Source organism: Astatotilapia calliptera, chromosome 3, assembly GCF_964374335.1.
Source record: "Astatotilapia calliptera chromosome 3, fAstCal68.1, whole genome shotgun sequence".
In the NCBI taxonomy this organism is placed as follows: domain Eukaryota; kingdom Metazoa; phylum Chordata; class Actinopteri; order Cichliformes; family Cichlidae; genus Astatotilapia; species Astatotilapia calliptera.
In genome coordinates this window covers 74,889,739-74,906,351 of record NC_137424.1, presented here as the reverse complement: position 1 = coordinate 74,906,351, position 16,613 = coordinate 74,889,739, and the positions used below count along the sequence as shown (strand labels likewise).

The window sequence follows — 16,613 nt, the reverse complement described above, 5'->3', positions numbered from 1 at the left end:
TATTGGTTATTGCACTGTAGAGGCTGCTGAGGAACAGTATTTCGTTTCAGGCTGTGTAACACGAAATGACAATAACCAATAAAGTCTTGAGAGCTGCCATCATTGTTCCAGCAGGAGGCAGTAAAACACCAAACTGCACCTGTTGTGCTGAAAAGGTGTGAGCATGTGCAGTAACCCAGTAAGTTACCTGAAAACAGAGATTGTTTTTAAACCTGTAAAGGGGGAAATCCTGACGAACCAATCCACAGCCAGAAAAGAAGTCTAACTCTGTGCTGCTCCAATCAGGAATCAGCTCTGTTACTGTGTGAGTGTGTAAAGTCACAGAGTAGCTGGTTTCAAATGTATCTATAAAGTTTATTTACATTTTATTTAGGCATCAAAAAACAGTCCAAGTTTATTTCTTTGGACTTTGTTCACTTAGCGCCACCTGGAGGACAGTCAGCTCCCTGCAGCAGCTCTGGAGGACTGTTAACTGATGAAGAGCTCGGACTGCACAGCCTGCTTCATCACCGACTTCTTTAAATAAACATGACCACGATCAGTCGCAGCACCTCAGACAAACGTTTGTTACACAGCAGCCGCCTTCACACCGACTGAGCTCCATCACAGCTTCAGAGCTCAGCTTACTAAAGTCAAAGTTTATTTCCTCTCAGGTTTCTTACTTTCAGTAAAGTTTCACTGTTAGAGCCCTGACCAGCATCCTGCAGCATCTGGAGCAGCTGTGTGGTGCTGTCATGGCAATAAGGATCCAAATCTGTGGGGATGTTTCCAGCAGGGGTTATAACCTGCAGTCAGCAAGGTGTGCCTAATAAAGTGGCCGTGTTTATGTCACAGTGCAGCACCATCAGAAAACGGTGGTTTACATCTCTGTTACAGGAAACCTGAAGAGTTAAAACACAAGAGAAGACAATCTAAACGTTACACAAAAAACATAAAAGAAGTAAACTTCATAAAAACTTCACAAATGATGCTTTAAATGAAAAATAAATCCCTGTAAATAATTCAACAGGTCACATGTTAGAATCAGAATCAGAATCAGAAAGGGTTTTATTGCCAAATGTTGAGCAGGTTTACAACATTAGGAAATTGCTGCGGTGCTTCAGTGCAAACATACTGTCATAAAAATATAAAAATAAGAATAAGAATTAAAAGTGCTAAGTGGATAGATATATACATGAGTGCAGGTGGTGATCAGTGCCAAACATGGAATGATGCAGTGAACACAGTGTAGGGTCATGTGTTAGTGGTGGGAACAGTCATACGGTTATTGTTCATGTGTCCAACAGCAGAGGGGAAGAAACTGTTCTTATGGCGAGAGGTTCAGGTGCGAATGGACCGGAGCCTCCTGCCTGAGAGGAGCAGGTCAAACAGACTGTGTCCAGGGTGAGAAGGGTCAGCTGAGATCCGAGCTGCACGCCCCAGTGTCCTGGAGGTGTACAGGTCCTGCAGAGATGGGAGTCTGCAGCCAATCACCTTCTCAGCAGAGCGCACAACACGCTGCAGTCTCTGTTTGTCCCTGATAGTGGCTCCAGCGTACCACACAGTGATGGAGGAGGTGAGGATGGACTCGATGATTGCAGTGTAGAACTGCATCATCGTCCGTGTTGGCAGGTTGAATTTCTTCAGCTGCCTCAGGAAGTACATCCTCTGCTGGGCTTTCTTGATGACGGAGGTGATGGTGGGCTCCCACTTCAGGTCCTGGGTGATGGTGGTACCCAGGAAGCGGAATGAGTCCACAGAGGTGATGGGGGTGTCAGTCAGGATGATGGGGGGGAGTGGGGCTGTGTGCTTCCTGAAGTCCACAATAATCTCCACTGTCTTCTGGGCATTCAGCACCAGGTTGTTGTGGCTGCACCAGGACACCAGACGTTCAACCTCCCTCCTGTAGGCAGACTCATCCCCGTCCGAGATGAGCCCAATGACGGTGGTGTCATCTGCAAACTTGATTAGCTTGACAGACTGGTGGGTGGAGGTGCAGCAGTTGGTGTACAGGGAGAAGAGCAGAGGAGACAGAACACAGCCCTGAGGGGAGCCGGTGCTGATGGTCCGGGAGTCCGAGACATTCTTTCCCAGCCTCACATGCTGCTTCCTGTCCGTCAGGAAGTCAGTGATCCACCGGCAGATGGGATCAGGCACATTCATCTGGGAAAGCTTGCCTCGGAGATGGTCTGGAAGGATGGTGTTGAAGGCAGAGCTGAAGTCCACAAACAGGATCCTGGCGTAGGTTCCTGGGGAGTCCAGATGCTGAAGGATGAAGTGTAGGGCCATGTTGATTGCGTCATCTACAGACCTGTTGGCTCTGTATGCAAACTGCAGGGGGTCCAGGAGGGGGGCCGTGAGGGTCTTGAGATAGGAGAGAACCAGGTGCTCAAATGACTTCATGACCACAGATGTCAGAGCCACGGGTCTGTAGTCATTTAGTCCAGTGATCCTAGGTTTCTTGGGGACAGGGATTATGGTAGAGGACTTGAAGCAGGCAGGCACATGACATGCCTGCAGTGAGGAGTTAAAAATGCCAGAAAACACTGGGGCCAGCTCGTTTGCACAGTGTCTGAGGGTGGCAGGAGACACGCCGTCTGGGCCGGGAGCTTTTCGAGCATTCAGACTCTTAAACTGCTTCCTCACATCTGCTTCATGAATATGAAGAGTTGTGGTGGGAGGAGGTGGTGTGAAATCCTCTTTTGTGTGGGGTGAGGAGGGGGGTGTTGTAGGTGAAGTGTTTGAAGGTGGTGATGGCTCTATGGAGGGGGGAGAGGTGGGGGAATGAGTGTCCAAAGTGTCTCTATTGTTGGGGCCGTTGGAGGTGTGAAGGCTGCCTGATGGCTCGTCAAAACGGCAGTAAAAGTCGTTGAGGGTGTTGGCCAAGAGCAAGTCGTCAGTGGAGTGGGGGGTTTGAGGCTTGTAGTTGGTGATATTCCTAAAACCTTTCCACACAGAGGCCGAGTCATTCTCTGAGATCTGCTGCTGCATCTTCTCAGAGTGCTGGTGTTTTGCAATGTCCACTTCTTTAGTGAACCTGTACTTGGCCTCTCTGTAGGTGACTAGTAAACAAGATGGCGGCGCGCACAGACGCAGCGGCCCGGAGCTCCTACACTTTTGCACTTTTGGTGGTACTGTGTATTATTTCACACAGTCTGGGGTTACTTCAATACAACAGAGATGATCTACTACAACTAAGCCGTGGAGATCTTCAACTAACATCCAAGTATCTCATCCCCCCGGAGATCGTTAAGCAACCCCCGGGGCTACCCGCAACAGCAAGCCGCAGGAGGAGACGTTGCGAGCGGAGGCAGAAGAGAGGCAGGCGGGGAGGCCTGTGGGCACGGCTAAAGACTAGTCCGTTTAAACCACCACTCCCGATCATATTCCTCTCCAACGCCCGTTCAATCCGTTACAAACTGGATGAAATACGACTGCAGATCGCCACTCGACGGCCTTTTAATAACTGTTCGTGCATGATTTTCACTGAAACCTGGCTGGACAGCGCCATTCCCGATGCGTCTATTGATCTAGCAGGCCGCACCGCCTATCGAGCCGACAGATCTGCGGACTCGGGTAAGAAGACTGGCGGGGGGCTGTGCATCTATATTAACAACTTTTGGTGCACGAACGTCACGGTAACGGAAAGACTGTGCAGTACAGAGGTAGAACTGTTGGTGTTAAAGTGCCGTCCATTCTATCTCCCTCGGGAATTTTCTGCCGTTTACATCTGCGCTGTTTACATTCCACCAGATGCTAATGCTAAGCTAGCGTTAGCACAATTGAGCAGCAGCATCAATAACAGCCTGGTAGCACACCCGGACAGTGTCTTTATTGCGGCTGGGGATTTTAACCACGCGGACCTGAAATCTGTACTTCACAATTTCCACCATAATGTGAAGTGTGCTACCAGAGGAGATAGAACGTTGGACCAGGTGTACACCAACATGGCGAATGCGTACAGAGCCCAGGCTTATCCCCACCTGGGTCTGTCAGACCATCTCTCCCTTCTGCTACACCCAATATACACACAAAAGATCAAGAGCACTGGGATTACAACCAAAACCCTGAGAACATGGCCGCAGGATGCTATTCCGATGCTTCAGGACTGTTTCCACTGCACAGACTGGGATGTATTCAAGGTGCAGGACACTGACAATCGTGTCGCATTGGACAGTTACACCTCCACTGTCTTGGACTACATCTGTTTCTGTGTGGACAATGTAACAACTTGGAAACGATTCCGTGTGTTCCCTAATAATCCACCCTGGATGACACACGGAGTTCAACAACTTATTCGAACGAGGAACAACGCTTTCAAATCCGGGGACCAGGAGGCATACAGTGCTGCCAGGGCCAACCTGAGAAGAGGCATCAAGACTGCCAAGCAGCACCACAGGAGGCGTATCGAGGCCAGGTTTGAGAACAACACAAACCCAAGGCAGGTCTGGGAGGGCATCAGGGCTATCACGGACTACAAAAGAAGAACACCATCACCCTCAGCCGACAGTTCTACTCTGGCTGAGGATCTAAATCTCTTTTATGCCCGTTTTGATAGGGAGAACACCGACCCTGTCCTGTCCCCTCTCCCCTCAACCGATCCTGCTCCAGTCCTGAGCACTCATGAGCTGAGGCGTGTGTTCCGGAGCATTAACACCAGGAAGGCGGCCGGGCCAGATGGAGTGCTGGGCCGGGTGCTAAAAGACTGTGCTGCGGACCTGGCGGACGTCTTCACCTCTATATATAACACCTCGTTGTCCTGTTCACTGGTACCATCCTGTTTCAAAGCAGCAACCATCGTTCCCATCCCAAAACAGTCAAATGTCACATGCCTGAACAATTTCAGACCTGTGGCACTCACCCCCATTCCCGCCAAATGCCTGGAGAGACTGGTCATTCAACACATCAGAGCTGCTTTTCCACCATCTCTGGACTCGCACCAGTTTGCATACAGGGAGAACCGGTCAACCGAGGATGCGATCGCCACAGTGCTGCACACATTACTGAAGCACTTGGAACACAGGAACACCTATGCACGGCTCCTCTTTGTAGACTACAGCTCGGCTTTTAATACCATCCGGCCATACAAACTCCATCCCAAACTCCACCAACTGGGACTTAACTCCTCTCTGTGCAACTGGATTGTGGACTTCCTCACTAACCGTAGACAGAGTGTCAGAGTGGGTAAGAACACCTCTTCCACCCTTGTGGTCAACACCGGTGCCCCTCAGGGGTGTGTCCTGAGCCCTCTGCTATACACTCTCTTCACCCATGACTGTATTTCCTCCTGCGCGTCCAATCTCATTGTTAAGTTTGCAGATGACACTACAGTGCTCGGACTTATATCCAACAATGATGAGACAAACTATAGGACAGAGGTGCAACAACTAGAGTCATGGTGCCACGACAATAACTTGGTCTTAAACACCAAAAAGACCAAGGAGATCATTGTAGATTTCCGGAAGAAGGGTCATAACAACCATCTGCCTCTCTTCATTGGCAGTGAGGCGGTGGAGAAGGTGAGCAGTTTTAAATTCTTGGGGGTAACTGTGACCGAGGACCTGTCCTGGGGCAACCATATCACCTCAGTTGCACGGAAGGCCCAACAGCGCCTCTACTACCTGAGGAGACTGCGGAGCGCACACATTCCCAGATCTCTGATGTTGAACTTCTACAACTGTGCCATCAGCAGCGTTCTGACGTATGGATTTCTAGTGTGGTTCCCCAGCTGCACCAAGGCCGATCAGCAAGCACTCCAGCGGGTGGTGAAAGAAGCTGGCAGAATTATTGGAACAAGTCTGCCAGGGATCAGTAATATCTTCCCCACTCGCTGTCTGAGGAGGGTGCACAGTATCCTGCGGGACCACTTTTTTCAAATCACTTTTTTTTTTATTGTCACATCACATGTGCAGGCACACTGGCACAGCACATGCGAGTGAAATTCTTGTGTGCGAGCCCCACAAGCAACAGAGATGTGCAAACACAACAACACAAACGAGCAAAATACAAGAATGGCCAACCTGAAACTAATAAATATATGTACAATATATAATAGTGTATGCATTTCTGGATGTGTATACTAAATATTTTCCTACGTGTGTGTGTGTGTGTGTGTATACACATTTTTACAAATTAAATAGTAAAAAAATAAAATAAAGTAATAATAATAATAATAATAATAAAATATATAAAATATACAGAGTTGAATATGTGCAAAACAAGTGGCATTTATATACAGTGTGGAGTGCATAATGTTGAAGTTCCAGTAGTGAAGCTGAGGTGTCTATGACGTGTTCAGCAGTCTGATGGCCTGATGGAAAAAGCTGTCTCTCAGTCTGCTGGTACGGGACCGGATGCTGCAGAACCTCCTTCCTGATGGAAGCAGTCTGAACAGTTTATGGCTGGGGTGACTGGAGTCCTTGATGATCCTCCCCGCTTTCCTCAGGCACCGCTTCCTGTAGATGTCTTGGAGGGAGGGAAGCTCACCTCCAATTATCCGTTCAGAGCACCGCACTACTCGCTGGAGAGCTTTGCAGTTGTAGGCGGTGCTGTTGCCATACCAGGTGGTGATGCATCCAGTGAGGATGCTCTCAATGACCAACATCACCCTGCGCGCCACCTTTCCCATCTGCTGCCCTCAGGGAGAAGGTACAGGTCTATACAGGCCAGAACATCCAGACTGGCCAACAGCCTGTATCCACAGGCTGTGAGGCTCCTGAACTCTCTGCCCCCCTCTCACGGACAATAACCATATCCAACTTCTTAATAGCAATGAACTGGTCTGCATTGGTGCATCATATCTTTATGTAAACAGCGGCCAGGTTGAATGAAGCAAACTCCCGCGGAGAATAAAACGGTTTGCAGTGAATAAAAAGGTATTCCAGAGAGGGAGAGCAGTGCTGAGCAATCACTGTTACATCTGTGCACCAGCCACTATTAATGTAGAAGCAGACACCTCCACCTTTGGTCTTACCAGAAAGAGAGGCCTGCCGGTCCGCGCGCAGCAGATGAAAGCCCTCCAGCTTGAGCGCGCTGTCCGGGATGTCCTCACAGAGCCACGTCTCCGTAAAACATAACACACAGGAGGAGGCAAAGTCTCTGTTCATGCTTCTCATCAGGGCCAGTTCGTCTGTCTTATTCCTGAGTGATCGTACATTGGAAAGGAAGATCCCAGGAAGAGCAGTTCGCAGTCCACGTCTCCTCAGACGCACGAGTGCGCCGGCTCGCTTACCTCTCTTTCGGCGTCTCACCACCTTAACTAAACTCTGTAGCCGGTCACTGTGGTTTGTCCCAGCAGCTCTTAGGAAACAAACTGCTAACTTCAGTGTCAGCACACACTGTTAGTAAACTATGCAACACTGAATTCAGGTTTCAGTTGTGTTAAGTTGTGAAGTTGTGATTAAAGTCTTCTTACTGACACAGGTAGGATGGTCAGGCGTCCTCTGTTCCTTCACTCTTCATGAACTGTCACTTATAAAATGCTGCCAAACATCAACTACACTCAATAACTAAACGTGTGCAGGTTAAAGTGATGGACGCCCAGATCTGCACTCCAAATACAAACAGACTAAAGGTGTTTCCTCCAGAAACAAATACAATATTTACAAAGGTCTCACAGGTAAATTGTAAGCGATCACAGCAGCATCTCATCCTGACTAACAGCTTTTAGATGCAGGGAGAGCGTCGTGGTTCAGAGGTGGTTCAGCAGATGATGAAGGCCTTTCTGTTGCATTGTGTAGTGCTGTGGAGGCCATGATGGTCGACTGGGTCTGCTTCTACTGAACTCACAAACACTTCTGAGGTATTTACACCTGAAGCCTCATTGAATGTGAGTCAGAAACAAACGGCTCAGCTGTGATTAATGGATGTTTCCCTGCATTTCTATTTTCACACACTTTATTTCTTACAGCAAGAAAACTGAACAGAATGTATGTAAGAGGTCAGAGTGAGGATGACGTCACTTAATACAGGAAATACATGTTTGTCTGTTTTGATGATGAAGGACTTCTTCAGCTCTGTAAACAGCTACACTTGAGAGGACAGAGGTGATTTCATGGATCAATAACAATGTGTTTATCAGCTTTCATCATCGCAGTGCAGACATGACGTCAGATCTATCAGCGTGAAGGCCGTCTCTCTGATGACGTCACAGAGCAGAGTCCTTCTGTCCAATAAAGGATCTCAGATCAGCTGCTGCCATCTTGTGGCCACAGTTGGTTACTGTCTCTGAAAGTTGTCTCATGTTTCCTGTTGTCCTGCTAACAAAGGCTGGAGCTCATCATGCTGAGAGGGCAGCAGCATTTTGTGGCTCTTCACACATGTTCATTATATTCTGATGATCCTGGATGGAGACAAACTACAGATAAGTGTGTTCAGCCCAACTAGTTTATCTCATTACAGCAGTTTGATGTTTCCCTTTGAATCCCCCTGAAGATCCTGAAAGTGAAGCACGTACATAATACTCCAGCCTTTCAACTCTGAGCTTATTTAGTTCTATTAATACACTGAAATCTCATTTGTGTCATGAAGAAAGTCTTTAATCAAACAGAATTCAAAGATCAGAAACATTTCATATATGGAGTTAAACATGAATCATTGTTTCAACAACATATTTATTGTTGTCATAAACAGACAAGAAGACAACAACAAACTGCTCCTCCCATTCAACACATGTCAGTCCATATCCCAGCAAACTAAATCATCTCCATTTACACATCAAATAGAAACATGAATCACTTGTAATGATTAGAAACTTGATAGAATTTCAAATCTAGTTTGGGGAGTCATTCAGTGAGAAACAGTGAAATGATTTTCCATGTGAAAAGGTGGACAGCAGAAACAGAAAGAAACAGTGAAACTAAAAGAGAAACAAAGAGCTTTGGAACAACGAGGCAGCAGGAGGACAGCTGCAGTTTAACAGCTTCAACTCACTGACAGGAAACAACATTAGAAACATCATCATCCTCAACTCATCTACTGCACTGACACTGACACCTTCAACGGACACACCTTCAGTTTACCATAAGTGTTAATGTATGGAAACATCCTGTGAGTGAAAGTGTGTGTGAAGGTGTGTATGTGTGTGTTAGTATCAGGATCAGAGAACGACAGCTTTCCTCTGTTCCAGTCCAGATTCACTCTGATCCTCTGGAGCTTCTTCTCTACTGAGAGAATAGTGAGAGGAGCTGATGGTGAGCGTGCTGAGTATTTACCTTCATAGAACCATATTATCCATAATCCAGATTGTCTCCCTTCCTCTGCACAGACTCTGCTGACACACCCAGTCCCCACCCTGTACTGTCTCCAACTTCAACATCCCAGCTGTGAGTCCCTGAGTTAAAGCCCTCAGAGCCCAGGACAGAGTCACAAATCTAGAGGATCATCATTCAGCCTGGAGAAATAGTTTGCTGCTTTATAAGAAAGCCCTCCGCAAAGCCAGAACATCTTACTATTCATCACTGATTGAAGAAAATAAGAACAACCCTAGGTTTCTCTTCAGCACTGTAGCCAGGCTGACAAAAAGTCAGAGCTCTTTTGAGCCAACCATCCCTTTAACGTTAACTAGTAATGACTTCATGAACTTCTTCACAAATAAAATTTTTATCATTAGAGAAAAAATTACCAATAATCATCCCACAGATGTAATATTATCTACAGCTACTCTTAGTACCATTGATATTAAGTTAGACTCTTTTTCTCCAATTGATCTTTCTGAGTTAACTTCAATAATTACTTCCTCCAAACCATCAACGTGTCTTTTAGACCCCATTCCTACAAAACTGCTCAAAGAAGTCCTGCCATTAATTAATTCTTCGATCTTAAATATGATCAACCTATCTCTAATAATCGGCTATGTACCACAGGCCTTCAAGCTGGCTGTAGTTAAACCTTTACTCAAAAAGCCATCTCTAGACCCAGCAGTCTTAGCTAATTATAGGCCAATCTCCAACCTTCCTTTCATATCAAAAATCCTTGAAAGAGTAGTTGTCAAACAGCTAACAGATCATCTGCAGAGGAATGGTTTATTTGAAGAGTTTCAGTCAGGTTTCAGAGCTCAGCACAGCACAGAAACAGCTTTAGTGAAGGTTACAAATGATCTTCTTATGGCCTCTGACAGTGGACTCATCTCTGTGCTTGTCCTGCTAGACCTCAGTGCAGCGTTCGATACTGTTGATCATAATATCCTATTAGAGCGATTAGAACATGCTGTAGGTATTACAAGTACTGCGCTGCAGTGGTTTGTATCATATCTATCTAATAGACTCCAATTCGTGCATGTAAATGGAGAGTCCTCTTCACACACTGAGGTTAATTATGGAGTTCCACAGGGTTCAGTGCTAGGACCAATTCTGTTTACATTATACATGCTTCCCTTAGGCAGTATCATTAGAAGACATAGCATACATTTTCACTGCTATGCAGATGACACCCAGCTCTATCTGTCCATGAAGCCAGATAACACACACCAATTAGTTAAACTGCAGGAATGTCTTAAAGACATAAAGACCTGGATGGCCGCTAACTTTCTGCTTCTTAATTCAGATAAAACTGAGGTTATTGTACTCGGCCCTGAAAATCTTAGAAATATGGTATCTAATCAGATTCTTACTCTGGATGGCATTACCTTGGCCTCCAGTAACGCGGTGAGGAACCTTGGAGTCATTTTTGACCAGGACATGTCCTTCAACGCACATATTAAACAAATATGTAAGACTGCTTTCTTCCATTTGCGCAACATCTCTAAAATTAGAAATATCCTGTCTCAGAGTGACGCTGAAAAACTAGTTCATGCATTTATTACTTCCAGGCTGGACTACTGTAATTCATTATTATCAGGATGTCCAAAAAACTCACTGAAAAGCCTTCAGCTAATCCAAAATGCTGCAGCAAGAGTCCTGACAGGGACTAGAAAGAGAGAGCATATTTCTCCTGTTTTGGCTTCCCTTCATTGGCTTCCTGTTAAATCCAGAATTGAATTCAAAATCCTGCTCCTCACATACAAGGTCTTAAATAATCAGGCCCCATCTTATCTTAATGACCTTGTAGTACCATATCACCCTATTAGAGCGCTCCGCTCTCGCTCTGCAGGCCTACTTGTTGTTCCTAGAGTATTTAAAAGTAGAATGGGAGGGAGAGCCTTCAGTTTTCAGGCCCCTCTTCTGTGGAACCAGCTTCCAGTTTGGATTCGGGAGACAGACACTATCTCTACTTTTAAGATTAGGCTTAAAACTTTCCTTTTTTCTAAAGCATATAGTTAGGGCTGGACCAGGTGACCCTGAATCCTCCCTTTGTTATGCTGCAATAGATGTAGGCTGCCGGGGGATTCCCATGATGCATTGAGTTTTTCCTTTCCAGTCACCTTTCTCACTCACTATGTATTAATAGACCTCTCTGCATTGAATCATATCTGTTATTAACCTCTGTCTCTCTTCCACAGCATGTCTTTATCCTGTCTTCCTTCTCTCACCCCAACCGGTCGCAGCAGATGGCCGCCCCTCCCTGAGCCTGGTTCTGCCGGAGGTTTCTTCCTGTTAAAAGGGAGTTTTTCCTTCCCACTGTCGCCAAAGTGCTTGCTCATAGGGGGTCATATGATTGTTGGGTTTTTCTCTGTATCTATGAAGCGCCTTGAGGCGACTTTTGTTGTGATTTGGCGCTATATAAATAAAATTGAATTGAATTGAATTGAAGTAGTAAAAATCAAACCTCTCTGGATTATCAGGAAGCTGCTGCCTCTCTCCTCCTCGTCTCACACTGGTCAGATCTTCAGACAGGATGAGTTCTGGATGAGCAGTGTTTGGGTCCGGGATGAGAGGAGTGTAGGAGACCATGTCCTTCATGTTGTTCCAGATGTTGAAGGTCAGGTTGCCCAGGTGTTTGGCCTGGTCTATCAGAGCTCCTGAGGGCAGCTGTGGATCATCCAGCAGGGGGCAGCGCTGGACTCTTTCCACTGCAGCCTTGTAGTTGTGCAGGAATGAGACGTCTTCAGCTCTCAGCTCCTCCTCTGTGGCTCTGACTGTGTCTGAAAGAGCTGCTATCTCTCTGCTCAGAGCCTCCATCTTCTCCTTCATCATCCCACTCTTCTGCTCCTCTTCCTCCCTCAGTGCAGCCAGCCTGGCCTCCTCTTCCTCTGATAGAAACTGCTGAAGCTTCTTAAACTGCTTCTTAATCTGCCTCTCTGTGTGTCGGGCCTGGACCTTAATGTGTTCTGCTGTTTGATCAAACTTCACTTGAACTTCTTCACAAACCTTTAACTTCTTCTTTAAGGGCTCTAGAGTTTCCTGAAGTTCCTTCTTGTGTTGTTGTGCAGCTTCATCGATGGGTCTGAATCTGTGATTGGTGTGTTTTTCTGAGGCACAGCAGACGACACACACTGGCTGCTGATGGTCCAGACAGAAGAGTTTGAGTTTCTCAGAGTGCAGACTGCAGAGAGCCTCTGAAGCTCTCTGATCTCTCTCCTGTAAGAACGACTCACACAGGTTATTTAAAGCCAGATTTAAAGGTGGATCATTCCTTGAAGATCTTCTGTTACAAACTGGACACTCGTGTGTTGGTCTCTCTCTCCACCATCTCTTCAGACAGTCTTTACAGAAGCTGTGGCTACATGACAGAAGAACAGGATCTCTGAAGACCTCCTGACAGACCGGACAGCAGAGATCCTCCTCTGATCTGGAAGCCATTGAGTCTGTGAGTGAAGCTGAAAACAGCAGACAGGAAGTACAGTCAGTCCTGGCTCCCCTCCCTCCTCTACCACCTTCACTGAAACTTCCTTTGAGTCGTGTTTTTGCTCAAACTCACATTCAGTGTGTGGAGCGTCAGCAGCTTGAAGCAGCAGTGTCGGACTTTTCCACTTTTCTCTCCTGTAGCTGGACTCACTCAGAGGAAGCTGCTAGTTTGGTCTGAGCTCAGTCTGATAGTCTGTGCGTATCTCTGCACTGAGGAGGAGGAACTTCCTGTTTCCTGGTTTGTCGCATTTGAGTGACGTGAGGGGAGGAGAAAATGTTGCTGTTTGACTTTTAACTAAGGTGTGTTTCAATCCTGCCTGCAGCTCAAAAGCTGTAAAACAGGTTTTGTGTCTTTTCACCTCCACAGGTCACAACATGAAACCTGTTGTGAAGTTTATAAAATAAAGTGTCACTCGGTGGTGCAGCTGTTTGTCAGCTTCTATTTTAGACTTTGTTCTGGTTCTTGTTCAGGTTCCCAGCAGTGGGAGTGTAATGCAGTCACACACACACAGGTGGTGTTAAGGTGGATTCACTTAGTTACAGACAGTGGTGTTATTTCCTGTAACTAAGGGTGTGTTTCACTCCAAAGTTCAGACATTAACCTGCCAGAAGTTGTAAAAGTTACTAATAAAGAGCTTTTATCTCATTTCACATGCAGGTCAGAGCATGAAAGCTGTGATGCAGCAGTTTGAGAAAACTTGCTGCTGATATAAAATATTTTTTGATTCATTAATGTTGAATTCTCTTGCAGTGCTGTTGTTGTACATGTTGTTGCAGTATATTAATAACTAACCTCGTATTGTGGATGAATAATCTCAGTTGTTCTCCTGACTGAAGTTTGGCCCGTGTATAGCATCCTGCTATGCAATTGCATTTGTCCCTGACCACTTGAATCCCTCACGTTAACTTTTATTGAGTGGAAAAAAAGTTGGCGTTCATCCTCCAGCTTCACTTTACTAATGTTATGCTAACATAGCTGTGTCGCTAGCAATCACGTAGCACAACATTATATACCAGGTAGTCCAACTTCAGTAACCCTGCAAACGCCACTGCTGTTTAGTTTTCCGTCTTTGTTTACGCTGGAAGTGGCAGCAGAGCTGAACGTTTGAATTAGTTTCAAAAATCTCTCAGTCAAAACATTGTATGAAATGTCTAGGTGGAAACTAGCGAGCTAACTTCCTGTTAACTTCTAACTCTGTTAAATTTAATAACTTCTGTTTTCATGGATGCCCGGATGTTAAACTTAATTGTTACACCTGGTGAAGCAGCAACGCTGATCATTTTATTAAAGATGAAAGAATTTAGACCGTTTTTAACTCTCAGTGTTCGTTTGACTTTGGGACCTGAAACAGATGGAGTTTTGGACCCAGATTACTCCGCGAAGCTCCTCACTACGGCAGCCATAATGCTCTGACAATCCATCAAGCAGTGCGGCTTACCAAAGTTGTACTAAAACATTTTTAACAGATTTCTGCAGCTAAAATGGGTTCGAGGTCAGTAAGCACAACCAGAATTCATACATAAGGCATAGGGGTGCAACGATATTCGTATCGATATTGAACCGTTCGATACAGTGCTTTCGGTTCGGTACGCATATGTATCGAACAATACAAAATTTGTAATTTATTTTATCAACTTTCCTTCTGACGATGCTGTCTGTGTTGAGCGCTCAGTGAATCTGCGTTCGACTACTCCGCCTAGGCTGCACTGTCAAGCGCAGATCCACTGAGCGCTCAACACAGACAGCATCGTCAGAAGGAAGAGCGCAGGGCAAGCTAGCGAGACAGAAGTTAAGCTCTCCGTGCAACATGAACCTCCCCCACCCTCATTCAGATCTGGCGTTTGGAATTATTTTGGTTTTCATGTGACGTATGACCCTGAAGGTAAGCGCATCATGGACTAAAGTAAAACAGTATGTTGGATGTGCCATGCAATGCTCAATTACATGGGTGGGAACTAGTGTGTTAGCGCAGTTAGCTCGTTAACGTGTTGGCCGTCTAGCCCCATGCACGGGGCGATCGGCGGTAGCTCGTTAACGGAGATTTGTCGTGTTGTGGCGTTAACGTCATTTCAACGAGATTAACCTGAAAGCACTAGTGGGAACACAACGAATATGACTGCACATTTACGCCGACATCATCCTAGTGCAAAGACAAGTGGAAGCAGACAAAAACAAGCAAGCATGCTACTAACTTTAGCCGAGTCATTTAGACAGCTGTTAGCACATGATTCTCCTTATATATGTTTAATATGCTGCTGAGAATATAGCCCAGAAGAAGCGGATAGTATAGCTTTTATTTTGGAAAGAGCCATTTCTCTGTAATAAACTCTCTTTTCCAAAGATGAGTGATTCCTCAATCAGATACAGGGCTCGCAATATCGCTAGCCCGACGTCCCGGGGCTAGCGATTTTTTCAGTCGGGCTACCAAAATCTATCTCTTCCCTGCCCGTCGGGCTATTGTAGGAAGGAAAATATATGTCAATGCTTTTGCATTCTTTCGGAAATGTAGCTGGGTAATTATGTCATTGGCATCGGTGAGCCACTGTCAATATGTGACATATTGAAATCGCGTTTGAATTTGCGCTTGTTTTTTTGCTTTCACTTTGCAATCGTGCAAACTGTGTATAGAGAGCGACAGCACTGATCTGTGAGTGATGATAATTTGTGCACCAATTCCTCTGACATTGTCTTATTAATTGTTAGCTTACTATGCAAACATGACAAGTGAAATCTCCCGCAGCAAGCTTAAACATGTGAGAGGTTGATCGCGCAGAGAATCGCTGAGCTTATGTGAGTGCGTGTGTAAAAGCAGCAGGATATATATTTTAGTTCTGCTGAGCCAAATAAGACAGGTCAGGGTGAAGAAGTGACAGCCAAAGTAAAGCTTACCACAAAACGGAGAAGTTATGACAAATCAGACTATAAGGCAAAAAGAAAGTGCAGCTTTATGGTTTCATGGACAAAAGAATTTCTGTGGCTGCAATATGACGAGCTAAATAACCAGGGGTGCACATAAGTGGTCCGCAGGTGCGCATTCGCTGTCAAAATAAAAAACACGCACAAGGGTTAGGGTTAAATTTAAAAACTGTACTTTTGAGTTAAAATATATATTTATAATTTTAATAAATGACAAATTAAAAAGGCATGAACATTTTTTTTGTATCGAAAAAATATCGAACCGTGACACCAAAGTATCGAACCGAACCGTGAATTTTGTGTATCGTTGCACCCCTAATAAGGCACACTCTCGATTTTTGAGAATAAAAGGATTTTAAGTGTGCCTTGTAGTGTGGAAAATATGTTATACAGAAGAAAAGAATATATCGCGATATATATCGTTACCGCACGTGCTTCAAATTATATCGCGATATGAATTTTAGGCCATATCGCCCAGCCCTACTCTAAACTGTAAATAAAGTTTTAAAATACCCTGTTTTTCTGTCACAAACTAAACTTTAATAATATGTAGTGGTGTAATCTTTACATATCTGATCAGGTTGTCAACATAGAGCATGTTTGCAAAAGTCCTCCGATGTTTTCCCAGATGTTGCTAGCTCCGATAACAGTCAGCTGACAATGAACTGAGCTCACAGCTCCGATGTTCCAACTGTTTTTTACGTTAACCGGTTAGAATTGTGTGTTCCACATGTGGCATCCGCAGATTCTCATTTTCACGTGACGGTTGTCTCTTTCTGCCTGGTCTTGTGTCTCTGTGCTTCTGTAACTTAAATAACGAGCCGACATTATGCTCACGATACCAGCGATCAGCTCGACAGACCCTCAGCTTCTCTGCATACATCCTCCTCACCTGTCAGCGGTTTAACACCTGCTGCTAATTCAGGAAAGACGCCCACGTTACCTGGTGATAGTCACAGTTTAACGTGGGCAGCTGCAGCTTGATATAACGTAAT

General features: G+C 45.5%; 1 protein-coding gene across 1 annotated transcript in view; it reads right to left on the bottom strand.

Moving 5' to 3' along the window:
- Positions 1–11,365: 11,365 nt before the first annotated feature.
- The window catches only part of LOC113019740 (E3 ubiquitin-protein ligase TRIM35-like), a 39,748-nt gene continuing 34,500 nt past the window's right edge, over positions 11,366–16,613 (bottom strand). Inside the window, exon 2 of the mRNA XM_080299237.1 lies at positions 11,366–12,673. Within this exon, the coding sequence (XP_080155363.1) occupies positions 11,511–12,656 (1,146 nt within the window). The 5' untranslated portion in view covers positions 12,657–12,673 and the 3' untranslated portion in view covers positions 11,366–11,510. The remainder of the gene's footprint in view (positions 12,674–16,613) is intronic.